This window comes from Dichotomopilus funicola (assembly GCF_033296635.1).
Source record: "Dichotomopilus funicola strain CBS 141.50 unplaced genomic scaffold C8A04scaffold_43, whole genome shotgun sequence".
In the NCBI taxonomy this organism is placed as follows: Eukaryota; Fungi; Ascomycota; class Sordariomycetes; order Sordariales; family Chaetomiaceae; genus Dichotomopilus; species Dichotomopilus funicola.
The window spans coordinates 95,216-110,931 of NW_026944064.1; the positions used below are offsets into that span (position 1 = coordinate 95,216).

Below are 15,716 nucleotides of genomic sequence, written 5' to 3' on the forward strand. Positions count from 1 at the left end.
AAAAAAAGCGTTGGGGGAACGCGGGACGAGTCGGAAATGGAGTTAAATGACCGGGCTCGCAAAAAGCAGCGGTCCGTCGAATGTGCCTTCGCAGCAGCGCAAGGCCAATTGGGAAAAGAAGGATGGGAAGATTTGGGGGGAGAAGAAAGGAAGGCGGAAGCCGGGGATCGGAGGATGATGATGGTGGTGGTGATGCAGGTTGGGGGGCCGGTTTTTTTTTGACGTGGGCTTCAACTCGTTGGGAAGCTTAGCTTCCGTTCATCAAAATCTGGGCGGGCCGGGATAGGATGGCCCACATTTGACGAGTGTCAAATCGCCAAATCCATACGCTAACGCAGGGCACTGGCCATCCACCAGCCACATCAAATCGGGCTCCGAAAACTTATCGTCGGGCAACGGAACGGTTTTTTCGCTTGCTAACGGGAAGGATCAGAGTTCAATCGTTTCAATTTGGGCTTCTCAGAATGGCTGCCTCATCTCGATGTTAATATTAAGCGTAAAATTTAGCAGTTAATCTCATAGCAGCCTAAGACGGTCCTTTTGGTCATGAGCTCAGCCACCTGCACATTCTGAAAACCGCCGTGGGGGTGTGGCTGCAGCCCACGACTAAGTGGGTCTTGCGCCAAGGCCCCGAAATGCCAGGGACCTGAGCCCGCGAGCCGTTTTGACAAAGCTGGAAGTCCGCGCGCCGAGCGCAGTGCTGACCAGCTGGCGACGCCGCGTCAGTTAGGGGACCGGGTTCCACAGCGAGGAGCGATCGCGATGGAGGTTTGCTGTCATCTTCCACAAACCACCTTCCTTGTTTGCGACGAAACAAAGACCAAGGCGGAATTGCTCGCAACGCCTCGTTTTGAAGCCGTGTCGGATTCCTTGCGATAGCAGAAAGCAGCGGGCCGCGAAGCAACAAGCAGCAAAGTTTTTGGGTACGCTAGGCGCCCCTATTTGCATGTGCATCTAAATTCCGAGAGCTGCAGCAACGACAGCCCCTCGAACCTCGAAGCCCAGACCTCCAATTTACCTAATTTGGGCCGACCACTAGACGCAAGACGCATCCGCCCGCCGAAGCTCGAGCTGCGCAACCCAACGCATCCGAACCACGTCCGCGTCATAATTCGCATTTTGCATCCGATTACGCTGCTTTCCCTCGGCCTGCGGTTTCCATGCGGTAACGGGCTCCCGCGGATGGCCTACTGCCCCTCGAGGAACGCCGGTACGCCATGAGCTCCCTCAAATTTGTGGTGTCCTCGCTGGACACCATTGCCGCCCATGCAGGGCGAAACAAGCAGCTGGCCGAGCTGGCGGAGAAGGCCCTCGCGGCGATTAAGGAGAACGACCAACAGCTCCCCGACCCCGAAGTCGTCTTCGCCCCTCTGCAGCTCGCTGCCAAAACCGGGACCACACCCCTTGCCACGACCGCCCTCGACTGCATCGGGAAGCTGATTTCCTACTCCTATTTTTCTGCGCCCTCGTCCTCGGCCGAACAGGATGGCGCCGAGCGAGCCCCCCTCATCGAGCGGGCCATTGACACGATCTGCGACTGCTTCCAGGGCGAGGCCACGCTGGTCGAGGTCCAGCTCCAGATCGTCAAATCGCTGCTTGCTGCGGTGCTCAACGACAAGATCATCGTACACGGTGCGGGGCTGCTGAAGGCGGTACGACAGGTCTACAACATCTTCCTCCTCTCGCGGAGCACGGCAAATCAGCAGGTCGCGCAGGGGACGCTGACACAAATGGTGGGGACGGTGTTCGAGCGGGTCAAGACGAGGCTGCACATGAAGGAGACGCGGGCCAACCTGGACAAGCTCAAAGTGAGCCGGAGCAGCCTCGCCGTTGACCGATTCGAGGACCAGGGCGAGTCGGACGACGGGCAGGTCAAGAGTAACGGTAGTGACGGGCCTGCGGATACCGCTTCCAACGCTGCGGCGCCCGAATCGGCCGATGAAGCACAGGGGAAGCTGACACTAAAGGATCTGGAGCACCGAAAGAGCTTCGATGACTCCCACATGGGGGATGGCCCCACGATGGTTAGCCAGGTCAAGCCTGTGAAGAAGGCGGCCCGGTCTGTGTCCGAACAGAGCATAGCGGAGAGCTCCCAGGAGGAGACACCGGAATCGCTCGATGCCGAGGATGAGGCCTACATTCGGGACGCTTACCTCGTTTTCCGCTCGTTTTGCAACCTCTCGACCAAAGTCTTGCCGCCAGACCAGCTCTACGATACCCGAGGGCAAGCAATGCGCTCCAAACTGATCTCCCTTCACCTCGTTCAGACTCTGCTGAATAACAACATCGCCGTGTTTACGTCCCCGCTGTGCACGATCCGGAACACCAAGAACAACGAGCCGACGGACTTTTTGCAGGCCATCAAGTACTACCTCTGTCTTAGTATCACTCGTAATGGTGCCAGCTCGGTGGACCGGGTGTTTGACGTGTGCTGCGAGATCTTTTGGTTAATGCTCAAGTACATGAGGTCGTCGTTCAAGGTTGGTTGCCATGTTTGTTGGGTGCCTCGGAGCGTCCTGCTGACTTCTCGGGCAGAATGAAATTGAGGTATTCTTGAACGAGATTTACCTAGCGCTACTCGCGCGACGGAATGCGCCGCTCTCGCAAAAGCTTACTTTTGTGGGCATCCTGAAGAGGTTATGCGAAGACCCAAGAGCCTTGGTGGAGTTGTATCTCAACTATGACTGTGACCGTAACGTCGACAACATCTTCCAGCGGATTGTGGAAGACCTTTCGAGGTTCGCGACGGCGGTGGTGCCCATCAACCCAACGCAAGAACAGCAGTACGAGGACGTGCACTCGAAATCGGGGCCCGGCAGTGAGTGGCAGATCAAGAACGTGCTGCCGCCAGCGCTGTCGGTTGCCTTGATAGCTACGAATCACGAGATCGATACGGAGATTCCGAAGGAGTATTTCATGAAGCGGGCTGCCATCGACTCCTTGGTGGAAACGTTACGGTCACTGGTCCACTGGTCTCAGCCCGGGCGACCGGAGGCTAACGGGACGGTCGGCGATGTGCACACACGACCCTCGAGCGACGATTTGCGATACTCGATCGATCCCTCGGCCAACAGTGAGACAGCATCCCGCATGGAAACGCCGCTACCGCCCTCGACTCCAGTTATTGATGACGATCCGGACCAGTTGGAAAAGGAAAAGGCCAGGAAGACGGCGATGACGAACGCCATCAAGGTGTTCAACTTCAAGCCGAAGCACGGCGTTAAGCTGCTCCTCAAGGAGGGCTTCATCACGAGCGAGACTTCCGAGGATATCGCGCGGTTTTTGCTTCGCGAGGATCGCCTGGACAAGGCGCAGATTGGCGAGTACCTTGGCGAAGGCGACCAGAAGAACGTGGACATTATGCACGCGTTTGTGGACATGATGGATTTCAGCAAGAAGCGGTTCGTCGATGCTTTGCGGGAGTTTTTGCAATCCTTCCGTCTGCCCGGCGAGGCGCAGAAGATTGATCGATTCATGCTCAAGTTCGCGCACCGCTACGTGACGGGCAACCCGAACGCGTTTGCCAACGCCGACACGCCGTACGTGCTCGCGTACTCGGTGATCCTGCTCAACACGGATCTGCACAGCAGTAAGGTGGTCAAGCGGATGTCCAAGGAGGACTTCATCAAGAACAACCGCGGCATCAACGACAACGCGGATCTTCCGGACGAGTACCTCATTGGCATCTACGAGGATATTCAGGGGAATGAGATTGTGCTCAAGAGCGAGCGGGAAGCTGCGGCGGCTTCGGGGTTGCTGCAAGCGCAGGCTACCGGGCTAGCCGCTGGGCTGGGCCAGGCATTCTCCAACGTTGGGCGTGACCTGCAGCGGGAAGCGTACGTGCAGCAGTCGGAGGAGATCTCGCTACGATCGGAGCAGCTGTTCCGCGACCTGTACCGCAGCCAGCGCAAGAGCGCGACCAAGGCCGGGGTCAAGTTTATCTCGGCCACGTCGTTCAAGCATGTCGGGCCCATGTTCGACGCGACGTGGATGTCGTTCTTCTCGGCACTGTCTAGTCTGACGCAGAAGACGCACAACCTAGAGGTCAACAAGGTGTGCCTGGAGGGCATGAAGCTGGCGACGCAGATTGCGTGCTTGTTCGAGCTGGCGACCCCGCGCGAAGCGTTCATCTCGTTCTTCAAGAACACGGCCAACCTCAACAACCCCCGCGAGATGCAGGCTAAGAACGTCGAGGCGCTGAAGATGCTCCTGGACCTGGCGCAGACGGAAGGCAACCACCTGAAGGAGTCGTGGAAGGATGTGCTGTTGTGCATCAGCCAACTAGATCGCCTGCAGCTGATCTCGGGTGGTGTCGACGAGAGCGCGGTGCCTGACGTGTCCCGGGCGCGGTTTGTCCCTCCTCCCCAGCGGACGGAAACGGCGGATTCCCGCAAGTCGACGTCGTCGTCCACGCGGAAAACGCGGCCGCGGGCGCACACGGGGCCCCAGGGGGTGTCGCTTGAGATCGCGCTCGAGAGCCGATCGGACGATGTGATCAAGAGCGTGGACCGCATCTTCACCAACACGGCCCATCTCTCGAGGGACGCGATTATCCACTTTGCGCGGGCCCTCACGGAAGTGAGCTGGGACGAGATCCGGGTGTCTGGGTCCAACGACTCGCCGCGGACGTACAGCCTGCAGAAGATTGTCGAGATCAGCTACTACAACATGACGCGTGTGCGGTTCGAGTGGAGCAGCATCTGGGACGTACTCGGAGAGCACTTCAACCGGGTCGGGTGCCACGCCAACACGGCGATCGTCTTCTTCGCGCTGGACTCGCTGCGGCAGCTGTCGATGCGGTTTATGGAGATTGAGGAGCTGGCCGGGTTCAAGTTCCAGAAGGACTTCCTCAAGCCGTTTGAGCACGTCATGTCGAACTCGAGCAACGTGACGGTCAAGGACATGATCCTGCGGTGTTTGATCCAGATGATCCAGGCGCGGGGCCAGAACATTCGGTCGGGCTGGCGGACCATGTTTGGCGTGTTCACGGTGGCGGCGAAGGAGCCGCACGAGAGCATTGTGAGCCTGGCGTTTGAGAACGTGACGCAGGTGTACCGGACGCGGTTTGGGGTGGTCATCTCCCAGGGGGCGTTTACGGACTTAATTGTGTGTTTGACCGAGTTCTCCAAGAACATGAAGTTCCAGAAGAAGAGCCTGCAGGCGATGGAGCTGCTCAAGTCGATCATCCCGACAATGCTCAAGACACCCGAGTGTCCGCTGTCGAAGAAGTCGCAGAAATCGTCTGAAAAAGCCGAGACGGCGGCGGACCCCAACTTCAAGTCACCCGCACCTGCAGCGCGCCAGAGCCGCACGTCGACGGAGGAAGGGTTCTGGTTCCCCGTGCTGTTTGCGTTCCACGACGTGCTGATGACGGGCGAAGACCTCGAGGTGCGGTCTAACGCGCTCAACTACTTCTTCGAGACACTGCTGCGGTACGGCGGCGATTTCCCGTCTGAGTTCTGGGATATCCTGTGGCGCCAGCAGCTGTACCCCATCTTCATGGTGCTGCGGTCGCGGCCTGAGATGACAAACGCGCTCAACCACGAGGAGTTATCGGTGTGGCTGTCGACCACCATGATCCAGGCCCTGCGCAACATGATCACGCTGTTCACGCACTACTTTGACGCGCTTGAGTACATGCTGGACAGGTTTTTGGAACTGCTAGCGCTCTGTATCTGCCAGGAGAACGACACGATCGCGCGCATCGGCAGTAACTGTCTGCAGCAGCTGATCCTGCAGAACGTGACCAAGTTCACGCCCGAGCACTGGGCCAAGATTGTCGGCGCGTTCTGTGAGCTGTTTGAGCGCACCACGGCGTACCAGCTGTTCTCCGCGACCACCATCAACTCGACCGCCTCGCTGTCTCCGCCGCCAAGCGGCCTCGAGTTTGGCGTTGCGCTGAGCCCGACGTCGGAGACGGGGCCTGTTGACGAAAAGTCTCTCAAGATCGACGGCACGGACGAGGACGGGTTTTCCGTCGCTGCCCCAGAATCCATCAACGGCGATGCCGATAACCTCGCCGCGCCGGCCTCTGCCAACCCGTCCGCGCTAGCCGCCTCTGCTTCCCCCGCGATACCCCCAGCAGCCGGCTCAGCCCAACCCCAACTCGAAGAATTCAAACCCGCCAACCCCCTCCAGCAACAACCCGTCGTCGTAACCGCCGCCCGGCGCCGCTTCTTCAACCGCATCATCTCCCGCTGCGTACTCCAACTCCTCATGATCGAAACAGTCAACGAGCTCTTCAGCAACGACGCCGTCTACGCCCAGATCCCCTCTCCCGACCTCCTCCGCCTCATGGCCCTCCTCAAAAAATCCTTCCTCTTCGCCAAGCGCTTCAACGCCGACAAAGACCTGCGCATGCGTCTCTGGCGAGAAGGGTTCATGAAACAACCCCCCAACCTCCTCAAACAAGAATCCGGCAGCGCCGCTACTTACGTCTCCATCTTATTCCGCATGTTCGGCGATACCGCCCCCGAACGCCAAGGCAGCAAATCCGACGTCGAAAGCGCGCTCGTCCCGCTCTGTCGGGATATCATACGCGGGTATATCGTGCTTGACGAAGAGAGCCAGCACAGGAATATTGTGGCGTGGCGGCCGGTGGTGGTGGATGTGTTGGAGGGGTATGCGGCGTTTCCTAGGGAGGGGTTTGCCGCGCATATTGGGAGCTTTTATCCGCTGGTTGTGGAGCTGTTGGGGAAGGATTTGGGACAGGAGTTGAGGGGGGCGTTGTTGCTTGTTTTGAGACGGGTGGGGGAGGTCGGGTTGGGGATTGAGGGGTTGGTGTCGTCTAACTCTGATGCTTCGGTTGCTGGGTCGGCGGCCGCGAGTGTGAGGGGGACGCCGGCTATAGGGAGTGGGAGTGGGAGCGGCGCAAATGGGAATGGAAGTCATGGGAATGGCGTTGGCGCGGGGAATGGGGGGCTCGGGGTGCAAGGGGTTATTAGGGCGTCGCCGAGTATGGATAGTTTGAGTGATGACCCGTCGAGGCAGGTTATGGGGAGGGTGTGAGATTGCAGGATCAGATGAAGGGAGAGGGTGTTTCTGGGAGTCGCAGGGGGGAAGGGGGTGAGTGAGTGAATGGGTAGTGGGTGAGTAGTGAGTGAGTAGTGAGTGAGTAGTGAGTGAGTAGTGAATGCGTGAGTACTTACTGGGTGGATGAGGAGTGAATGAGTAGTCAATGGGTGAGGAGTGGATGAGGTGAAGCTAGCCAGGGTGAGGGCAGAGACCAAGAGACCAAGAGCCGACGCGGTGGAAAATGTGATTTCTGCGATAATAGAATTTTTTAGGGGGCGTGTGCTTAGATATATGGAAGGGGTCATTCGTGAGTTGAGTGAGTAGTGAGTGAGTGGGTGGCTAATGTATTACTTTTATGGTGATGATTACTATTCCTGTGCTCTTTACTGTGCTGTTGCCTGGTAACGTTACTGTTTACTGTGCTGGTTCCTGTTACTGTTTACTCGCAGTTTACCATGCTGATTACTAGTACTGGCTGCTGTTGAGTCCTTGTGTTGAGTCCTTGTGTTGAGTCATTGTGTAGTGCGATCCGTAGTTTGAAGTGGAGTGCAAAGTGTAGTGTGTTCTTACTGGAATTATGATGTGATATTTGAAGCGTGAAACGTGTGTTACAAGGCGTGAAGTAGGGAAATGGGTGTATATTGTTGGGATATATACATAAGTTCCAGGGGCTCTGCCTCGAGTTGGGTGGAGGTCTCTATGTTGGCGGCGTGATGGTTTGACCATTTTAACCACGGACGGTGGGATCAAGGCCATGAATAAGTCAAAAACGTTGTCATTCTTGGTGCTCTGGCAAGTGTCTAATCAGAAAGTTTTCTTCTCCATTATTGACTAACGTTGTGATCTGATGGCATTCTTTACATTTTTATTTCCATTTTCACACCTGCATATACAAGTCTACTTGTGTTAGTTGCAGGATCGAGGAATCCACAAGGTAGTTAAGCTCTCAATTTTCATCTTTTGGATGTCTAAGCTTGTTTTATATGTAATTTCCTTTTTTTTCCTCCCCCTTTCCTGTCGTTTGGCCACCTTACTTCACCCTAACCCCTTGAGCTGTGTATTGCTGGGGAATGCATGTTTACGTTCCTCGCGCTAGTTAACTCGTCTCTGCCCTCATAAACATTTCCCAGAGACTCATCCAACAGAGAGTTGTTGTTGTCCGGACGTTATCCCAGAGACTGGGTGGTTAGTATAAAAGAAAAAGCCGTGAGACGAAACAATTAGTTGGTTTTTGTCCTACCCTACCGCGATACCAAAGTAACGTAGCAATTAACGTAGTCCCACGACGTACTATCCTGGCCGTCAGCAGATTTCAGGCACGGAGCGGCTCAACAGCCTACTTATCTACGTGTTTGGAGGTCAGTTAGTATCTGGATGGATTGGCCCGGTGAGATCCCGGCCTCACGTGCAAGTAGGAGCTTGACAAGTAGGTAGCTTGATGGGTAGGTGGGTGAGAGAGTATGGAGTGTTTGTTCTGGTGGGTATGCCGTAGGATTGTGGTACTTTGACTTGGATCAGTCATAAACCAGCACCATACATTGTAACCACTTACCAATGATTATAGGCAGACTTGTAACTCAGAACCCCACACTGAATTACTCAACCAGGCTGTGAAACATATGCCACACTCTTTTCACTCCTCATACTCGTTAATACCTGTTACTTAACAGAGTTCATCCAAGGGTTTGCATCACAGGCTTCACATCGTAGTTTTAAATTCACAATCCTCAATCTCGCATAACCTCTCAATCACGCATGCTACAGTCTACAACATAACAAAAGTAAAGACACCACGCCTCAAAGCTACACTCACCCAGACCCCCCTACCGCATAACAACATCCATCTCCCCCGCCTGGAAAACCCCCACCTCCCCCAACCACCCCCTCAAATCCCCCTCCTCCTCCTCCACCGTCCGCTCCGGCAAGCTCACTAACGCATTCCTCAACTCATTATCCCCCACCACCGCCTCAGCCACTAGGGCCCGCAGGGTCTCGAGTTTTCCCTCTGAGGCCGGGGAGATGCGGGTGAGAGCGAGGAGCGTCTCGAAGAAATCGATTAGACTTAGGTGCATGAGGGTGTCTGATTTTTGGATGAGGTGGAGGGCGGCGTATTGGAGGAGGCCGGTGTTTGGAGGGGGAGGGGAGAGAGGGGGATAGTGGGGAGTTTGGTCTTCAGTTGGGTCGGTGGTGTTGGGGTCGGTGTTGGTGTTGGTGTTGGCGATGCGAGGGGTGTCACCGTTGGTGAGACCGTTGGTGTGGCCGTTGGTTTGGTTGGCGTAGACAGGGGTTGGCGGGGTGAATTGGGAGTGGCTGATGGCATGCAGGTCGATGGCGGCGAGACGGGGGAGCAGGCGAAGAATGCGGCCTTGGGCGAGGGACAGTTGGTGCACGTTGTTGGCGCTGTTGGTGTTGGTGTTGGTGGGGCTGGAGTTGGGGGCCGTTTCAGGGTGGCGGCCGGAGATGAGGTCCAGCAGGAGGGTGTAGGTTTCTTTGTCTTGGAAGAGAAGAGACCAGAGGGCACCGTGTCCGGGAGCCTTGCGCAGGGTGAGGTCGGTGTGGGAGAGATCGACCGGCCGGGTGGTAGGGGCCGGGGGAGGCAGGGGAGAGTCGATGTCGAGGAGATCGCCGAGGACTTTGGCGCCTTTCTGGCCGACTTCGACCTGGGGCGCGGCAAGCCAGCGGCGGAGGAAGGCAGCGACAAGCTCTGGATAGGCGGAGAGCAGCGGGAGGTGGTCGGGGTCGGCGGCGGCCTTGTGGAGGACGGTCATGCCGAGCAGGTTGGCGGCGGGCGCGGGGGAGTCCAGGGCCTGGATCAGGTCGTCGGGCTTGGCCATGGCGAAGACATGCTCGAAAGGGACGGGGCCGAGGAACCTGATGGTCAGGTTGACGATGGCAGTGGGGTCCTGGGTGTATTGTTTGAGGAGGGTGGTGAGGCGGGGGAGAAAGCGCGGGAGAAGGGGAAGGATGTTGGTTTCTAAATCACAAATAATTAGATGAAAGCATAATAAGAAGTCATAAAATTAAACAACAAATTACAAGAAATCGTGTTAAATCATGGAAACAATAGACACATAATTGCTCTAGGTGATTAGTTACACATACCTGTGAGCTGCAACTCAACATCGTCGAACAGCTTTGCGTTGACGACGAGCGCGGGGTCCTGAAGCAGGTCGTCAAGGTGTTTCTCGAGCTCATCGAGGCCAGTGATGGAAGTGTTCTCCATTTTGTTCGGTTATGAAAGGAAACTTGCTGTGAAAAGAAGCTGTGAAAAGAAGCTGTGAAAAGAGGATGCAAAAAGAGATGGAAACCTCTACACAACCCACAGGTTCACAGCCGGCTTAAATGCAAATCGCCATACACACAAGGCTTAAGTCAAGCTCAAGGCAGCAAACAGTCGTCAGTCGTGACAAGTTGTTGAAAGCCAAAAAGGCACAGCGAGGGGCAATCATAGCCCAGCACTATTGTTGGTGGGGTGAATAGGCCCCACATTGGCTTAATTCAGACGTGATGGCCCCTGCAGCACAATGCCTGCCGCACAATGCCTGCCGCACAATGCAAGGCTGAGGCCAAGCTCAGGCCCCGCTAAATTTTTGGCGGCACTTTAGACGCAGCAGCGCGAATCTCGAACCGAATCCAAAATTTCGACTCATCACAGCTTTCGACACACCCCGCCACCTAACTACATCGTACTGCCAACCGACGACTCCCAACTGCAGTTTCACACCACACAGTTCCACACCACACACATACATACCCCTTAAGTTCAATGAGGTGATACCGCCTGACCCGGACCCGCCGCAACAATGTCTGGACGAGGCGGGCGAGGCGGCCGCGGCCGTGGTGGACGAGGACCGCCAACAAACGGACGCCGGGCTGTGGCCCAGAATAGTGTGCCCTGGGCGATGGACTCGGACATTGTGCTCGACGGCAAGCCTTCTGAGCAGTTTCCTGTATGTCCTTTTGGCTCTCTTCCCTTCTATTTGCTTCGCTTTCTATTTCTGGCTTCTATTTCCACCACCCTGTTATTGTTTCACACCAGAACAGGTAAAACTAACACCGAGACAACTCCCAGCCCTACGCCGTCCCCCGCGCCCCCCTCCTCACAAAAAAAGAAGACAAACAAATCTCCTACTTCCTCCTCTTCCGCGAACAATGCCAAGACAGCCCCCTCTACACCCAAGCCCGCAGCCGCGCCACCACCTCCACCCCCTCCTCTTCTTCCCCATCCACTACCAACCCCTCAGGTAGCGCGGGCTCCTCCCGCACCTACGGCCAAGACCAACTCAACAAGCGCTACGGCCAAACCACCAAAGCCACCATCGACCCGTTCACTTCGGTGCCCATGTACTCCCACCGGTTTCGTCAGGTGCCGAGGACGCTGCCGGATTTGGGGGCTCGGTCGTTTGCGAAGGAGTTTTTTCCTGCTGAACTCCATTCTACCTTGGACGGGGAGGATGATTCCGGGGGTGGAGCTGGGGGTGGAATGGGAGGTGGGGGGCAGGCAGCTAAGAGACGGAGGGTGGGACCGAAGACGTTGGGGTTGTCGAGCATTACTTCTTATAAGACTGCTGAGGAGCTGTTTCTGGGTGGTACGGGCAGCGGTCTTGACTCTACAACGGGAAGTGGTGGTGACGGCCATAAGGGCAAAAACGGCCTCAACAAAGCCCTCGAACTAATAACCACCCTCGAACAACGCCACCAACACGGCGAAGACGCCTACCTATCTGGAGAAGACGATGATGATGACTGGGTTAAGGGGAGGAATGGGGCTGGTGCCGGAACTGGCGCTGCCGGCGGGAACAATGCAGAAGATGGTGAAGGTGGGGCTGGGGGAGAAGAAGGATTGGACGACGGGGATAGTAACTACGAGGATGAGTATGAGAGTGGGGATGATTATAATGCGGAGGCGTATTTTGATGGGAACCAGGACGATGAGGAGTATGATGAGGGGGGGGATGATGGGGATTATTTGTGATTCTTGGGGTCTTTAACCTTGGGATAAGGGGATGTTGCATGGGAGGCGTATTGTTTGTATTGTTTGTTTCTGGTTTGCGTGGTCAGGATAGGTTGATTCTTTCACATCATCTCGATTTTCGAGGGAAAAGCAGGCGTGGTGAATTGATACCAATTGACAAACTTGGGATTCCCAAAGAGTTGTAAACAGAGGTCAGAACAGAGTGCTGGTATTGACCGTATCTCACGCCTCTAACAACGCCGCTGAAATCATACACAAATAGACATTACGTTCCACGCAACAGCCTAGCTTCCATGCCCCATAAAGTCCTTCAACTGCAGCTCCGTAACCCCCTCCTTCACACCCCCCACGACCCCGGCCACCTTGAGAATACTCTCCTCAAAGTCCCTCAACACAGCCGCCAACTCGGCCACTCTCGCCTCCGCCCCTCCTTTCCCACTGTTACCCTCACCATCCTGGCCACCAGCACTACCCCCCTGGTTCACCGTCCGCGACTGCGCAGCCGCCCGCTGCATCTGCTCCAGCATACTCCCCTGCACACCGTGCAAGTGCACTTCGATCTCCCCGAGGTTGCGCTCAAACGTCTTCATCATCTCCCCCATCTCGTCTGCCGTCTGCGTGAAGAAACTGATCAGATCCGTGTTACTCTGCGCGTCGGCCGCGGCCGTGCCGGAGGGTCCGCCTGCGCCCGACCCGGATGCGCCACCCGTCGCGCCCGGGCGCACCCCACCAGAGGACGACACGCCGCGGGTGGACGTGGACCACAACCCCGCCTGGTGGTACTGCGTCGGCAGCTTGAGGTTGTCAATCGCCTTGAACGAGAGCCGCGCGTGGTCGGCGTCTTCCTTGACGAGCCCGCGCAGCTGGTGGATGGCGCGGATGTCGCCCGACAGCGCGGCGTGGGCGCCTTCTGACTTGCGCGTGACGAAACCGACGTCGGTGGGGATGGCGGAGAGCTGTTCGCCATGGGACGGGAGGAAGGCGTCGACGGCTTCTTTGTCTTTGATGCACTTTTGGATTGCGTCATCGAGCTGGGCGATTTCTTTCTGGAGGGTCTCTTGCAGGTCGTTGAAGCGGGTCGTGGATTTGATGTTGGAGAGGTCGATGCGCACGCCGGGGACGACTTGGGGCTGCGTGGACTGGCCGAGGGTGAGGCCGGCTGCTTGTGGTTGGGATTGGCCGCTGGAACGAGTTAGTTGGGATCAGTTCAAAGTAGTAAGGAACTCAACCCGTGGCACTTACAATAAACCACCTCCCGCCGTGCTGGCTGCTGCTGGCTTTGCCCCAAACATGCCGCCGGTGCTTCCGCCTAGCCCCCCAAAGAGTCCGCCTGCAGCCGGCTGTTGTTGTTGCTGCTGCTGCTGCTGCTGCGGTTGTTGCTGCTGTGTCGCCGCGCCTCCAAACAACCCACCCGCTTGTGCCGGTTGTGATGTCGCGGCAGCTGCACCCCCAAACAAGCTTCCGGCCGGCGCGGGTTGTGAGGTAGCCGCCGCAGGTGTTCCGAACAAGCCTCCTGTCGTCGCTTGTTGCTGGGGCTGAGATGTCGCGGCGGCCGCTGGTTGTCCGAACAATCCGCCGGCGGCTTGAGGTTGCGAAGCAGGTGTCTGGGTAGCTGTCGAGCCGAAAAGCGAGGGCTGTTGCTGGGGCTGGGAGGCGGCCGGTTGGGATGTAGCAGCTCCGAAGAGGCCACCGGCGGCTGCGGGCTGACTGGTGGTTGATCCGCTGTTTGGGTGTCAGTTTGTTTGTCGGTTCCGTTTGTGAACCTCCTTAGTCGGGTTTTCGCATTTCGCATGAACTCACAAGAGGTTGGCCGAGCCGGTGTTGATGCTCAGGCCGCCCGGACCACTGGCCGAGCGTCCGAAAGACATGTTTGTGTCGTTGTGTAGCAACACGTGAAGTAGGAGACGGATCGGAGTTGGAATGCGGAATTAATTGGGGGCCACGAGATGGGCTGTTTTCGTTCGGCCGCTGCAAAATGTGCTACTTGTTGTCGGGTCGCTCTTGCTGTTGCTGCGAGGCTGCGCTATGTTTTGTCTGGTCGCGCTAAAGTTTTAGCGCCCCACCGCGTCGTCTGCAGTGAAGCTCTGGTCGCGTTGCAGAGCTCTGACCGCCTGCCGAATTAGGACAGCTCAGGCGTGCCCGTGCATTCATCGCTGCAACCTCGACCTCAATTGAGCTTCTGCTCTTCTGCCCTTGCAACAGAAATCAACCAAAGTCAACAACGCAACAACCACAATCCAAGGCAAAATTGACATTCACTTCACGCCAATTTGAATTTACATTCGTCAATCCATCATTATGGATATCGACGACGAGGACGATTTCTACGCGCCGGAAGAGCCCCAAGCTCCGGCAACGGCCACTCCGGCCGAGGCGTCGACCGTTAAAAAAGAGCCCAACGACGAGCTAGAGTCGGGGGAGGAAGAGGACGAGGGCGGTGCCATGGACGAGGACGAGGATTCCGTATGTTCTTACTCTTTACCGCCGCTCCGGGAAATAAGAGAAACCGGAAGAACTAACAAATCCAGGACATCGACATTGTCACAGAGCGCAAAGACTCCCAGCCCGCTCCTCCACCGTGAGTCCCATTGCATCTTTGCCCTCTCTTTCCATCTCACTAACCCCCCCAGACAATCCCGCTACAGCGAAATCAAAAACATTCCCCAACGCACCGCCGGCTCCGACACCACCACCCCAGCGCCCAAACCCTCCCGCCAACACCAACCCCCCCAGCAACACCAAAACATACAACACCCCCCCGCTTCCACCTCCAAAATCGACATCCACGCCATCCCCCTACACAAACCCACCAACAAGCCGCTAACCCAAGTCAACATCGACACCGACCTTCCCCCCTCGGGGGACCAAGACCGGCCCTGGCGTCGTCCCGGCACTGACTTATCAGACTATTTCAACTACGGCTTCGACGAGTTCACGTGGGCGCTGTACGCGCAGAAACAGGAGGCGTTACGGGCCGAGTATAACCCGGAGGCGATTGCGCAGAGTAATAAGAAGATGATGGAGGAGATGACGAGTATGATGATGATGGGGGGGATGCCGGGGATGCCTGGAGCCGGTGCCGGCGGCGGACCCGGAGCCGCTGGAGCCGGCCAGGGACCTGGGGGTGTTGGTGTTGGTGCGGGAGGTGGTGTACCCGGCGGTGGTGCGGGAGTAGTAGGTCAAATGCCAGGGATGGAGGGGATGCCGCCGGAGATGCAGGCGATGATGCAGCAGATGATGGCGAGTGGGATGGATCCGAGTCAGATGGATATGAATAGTATGATGCAGATGTATGGAGGCGGTGGGGGCGGCGCTGGCGGCGGACAGGGCGGACAGGGAGGTCAGGGCCAGGGGTTTGGAGGGGGGTATGGGGGGCAGGGACAGTATGGTGGGTATGAGCAGCAGATGGGCGGGGGTCGGGGTGGGAGGGGACGGGGGAGGAGGTGGTAGTCTGACGTTTGGCATCTGGTAGATGTAGAGAGAGTAGTGTTTTGATACCCGAGTTGCGACACAGTGAAGCTCGTAAAATATCTTGCTGAACTCGACTCTCTACTCTCCACCGTCGAACGTTGGGGATGACTGATCCGTACGGAAGATTGCATCGTTGAAGACATGCATGACGGTAAAGAAAGCGGTTCATTGTCAGAACAATGATGGTCGTTCTGTGTCAAGCCGAGAGGTTGTGGATTCACAACATCAACATGCCAAAATATCCACATCTTCCCAG

The 15,716-nt window shown here is 56.8% G+C and overlaps 5 protein-coding genes across 5 annotated transcripts; 3 read left to right on the forward strand and 2 right to left on the reverse strand.

Annotated features, from left to right (window-relative positions):
* Nucleotides 1–1,217: 1,217 nt before the first annotated feature.
* C8A04DRAFT_13116 (uncharacterized protein) lies at nucleotides 1,218–7,008 on the forward strand (the record flags this gene model as incomplete). The annotated part of the gene is made up of 3 exons (XM_062777589.1): nucleotides 1,218–2,480; nucleotides 2,536–6,782; nucleotides 6,861–7,008. The coding sequence occupies 3 exons, from the start codon at nucleotides 1,218–1,220 to the stop codon at nucleotides 7,006–7,008; spliced, it is 5,658 nt and encodes a 1,885-aa protein (XP_062635908.1).
* A 1,829-nt stretch (nucleotides 7,009–8,837) lies between these two features.
* Nucleotides 8,838–10,237, reverse strand: C8A04DRAFT_38192 (uncharacterized protein; the record flags this gene model as incomplete). Its single annotated transcript, XM_062784152.1, has 2 exons — nucleotides 8,838–9,988; nucleotides 10,117–10,237. The coding sequence occupies 2 exons, from the start codon at nucleotides 10,235–10,237 to the stop codon at nucleotides 8,838–8,840; spliced, it is 1,272 nt and encodes a 423-aa protein (XP_062635909.1).
* A 580-nt stretch (nucleotides 10,238–10,817) lies between these two features.
* Nucleotides 10,818–11,989, forward strand: C8A04DRAFT_13111 (DNA-directed RNA polymerase III subunit Rpc31-domain-containing protein; the record flags this gene model as incomplete). The annotated part of the gene is made up of 3 exons (XM_062777585.1): nucleotides 10,818–10,964; nucleotides 11,087–11,786; nucleotides 11,835–11,989. 3 exons carry the CDS (start codon nucleotides 10,818–10,820, stop codon nucleotides 11,987–11,989), a joined length of 1,002 nt encoding a protein of 333 aa, XP_062635910.1.
* Nucleotides 11,990–12,273: 284 nt separating this feature from the next.
* C8A04DRAFT_38194 (uncharacterized protein) lies at nucleotides 12,274–13,857 on the reverse strand (the record flags this gene model as incomplete). The annotated part of the gene is made up of 4 exons (XM_062784153.1): nucleotides 12,274–12,416; nucleotides 12,462–13,171; nucleotides 13,232–13,711; nucleotides 13,790–13,857. The coding sequence occupies 4 exons, from the start codon at nucleotides 13,855–13,857 to the stop codon at nucleotides 12,274–12,276; spliced, it is 1,401 nt and encodes a 466-aa protein (XP_062635911.1).
* Nucleotides 13,858–14,287: 430 nt separating this feature from the next.
* Nucleotides 14,288–15,439, forward strand: C8A04DRAFT_29818 (putative pre-mRNA polyadenylation factor; the record flags this gene model as incomplete). The annotated part of the gene is made up of 3 exons (XM_062781141.1): nucleotides 14,288–14,452; nucleotides 14,518–14,567; nucleotides 14,620–15,439. The coding sequence occupies 3 exons, from the start codon at nucleotides 14,288–14,290 to the stop codon at nucleotides 15,437–15,439; spliced, it is 1,035 nt and encodes a 344-aa protein (XP_062635912.1).
* Nucleotides 15,440–15,716: the final 277 nt, after the last annotated feature.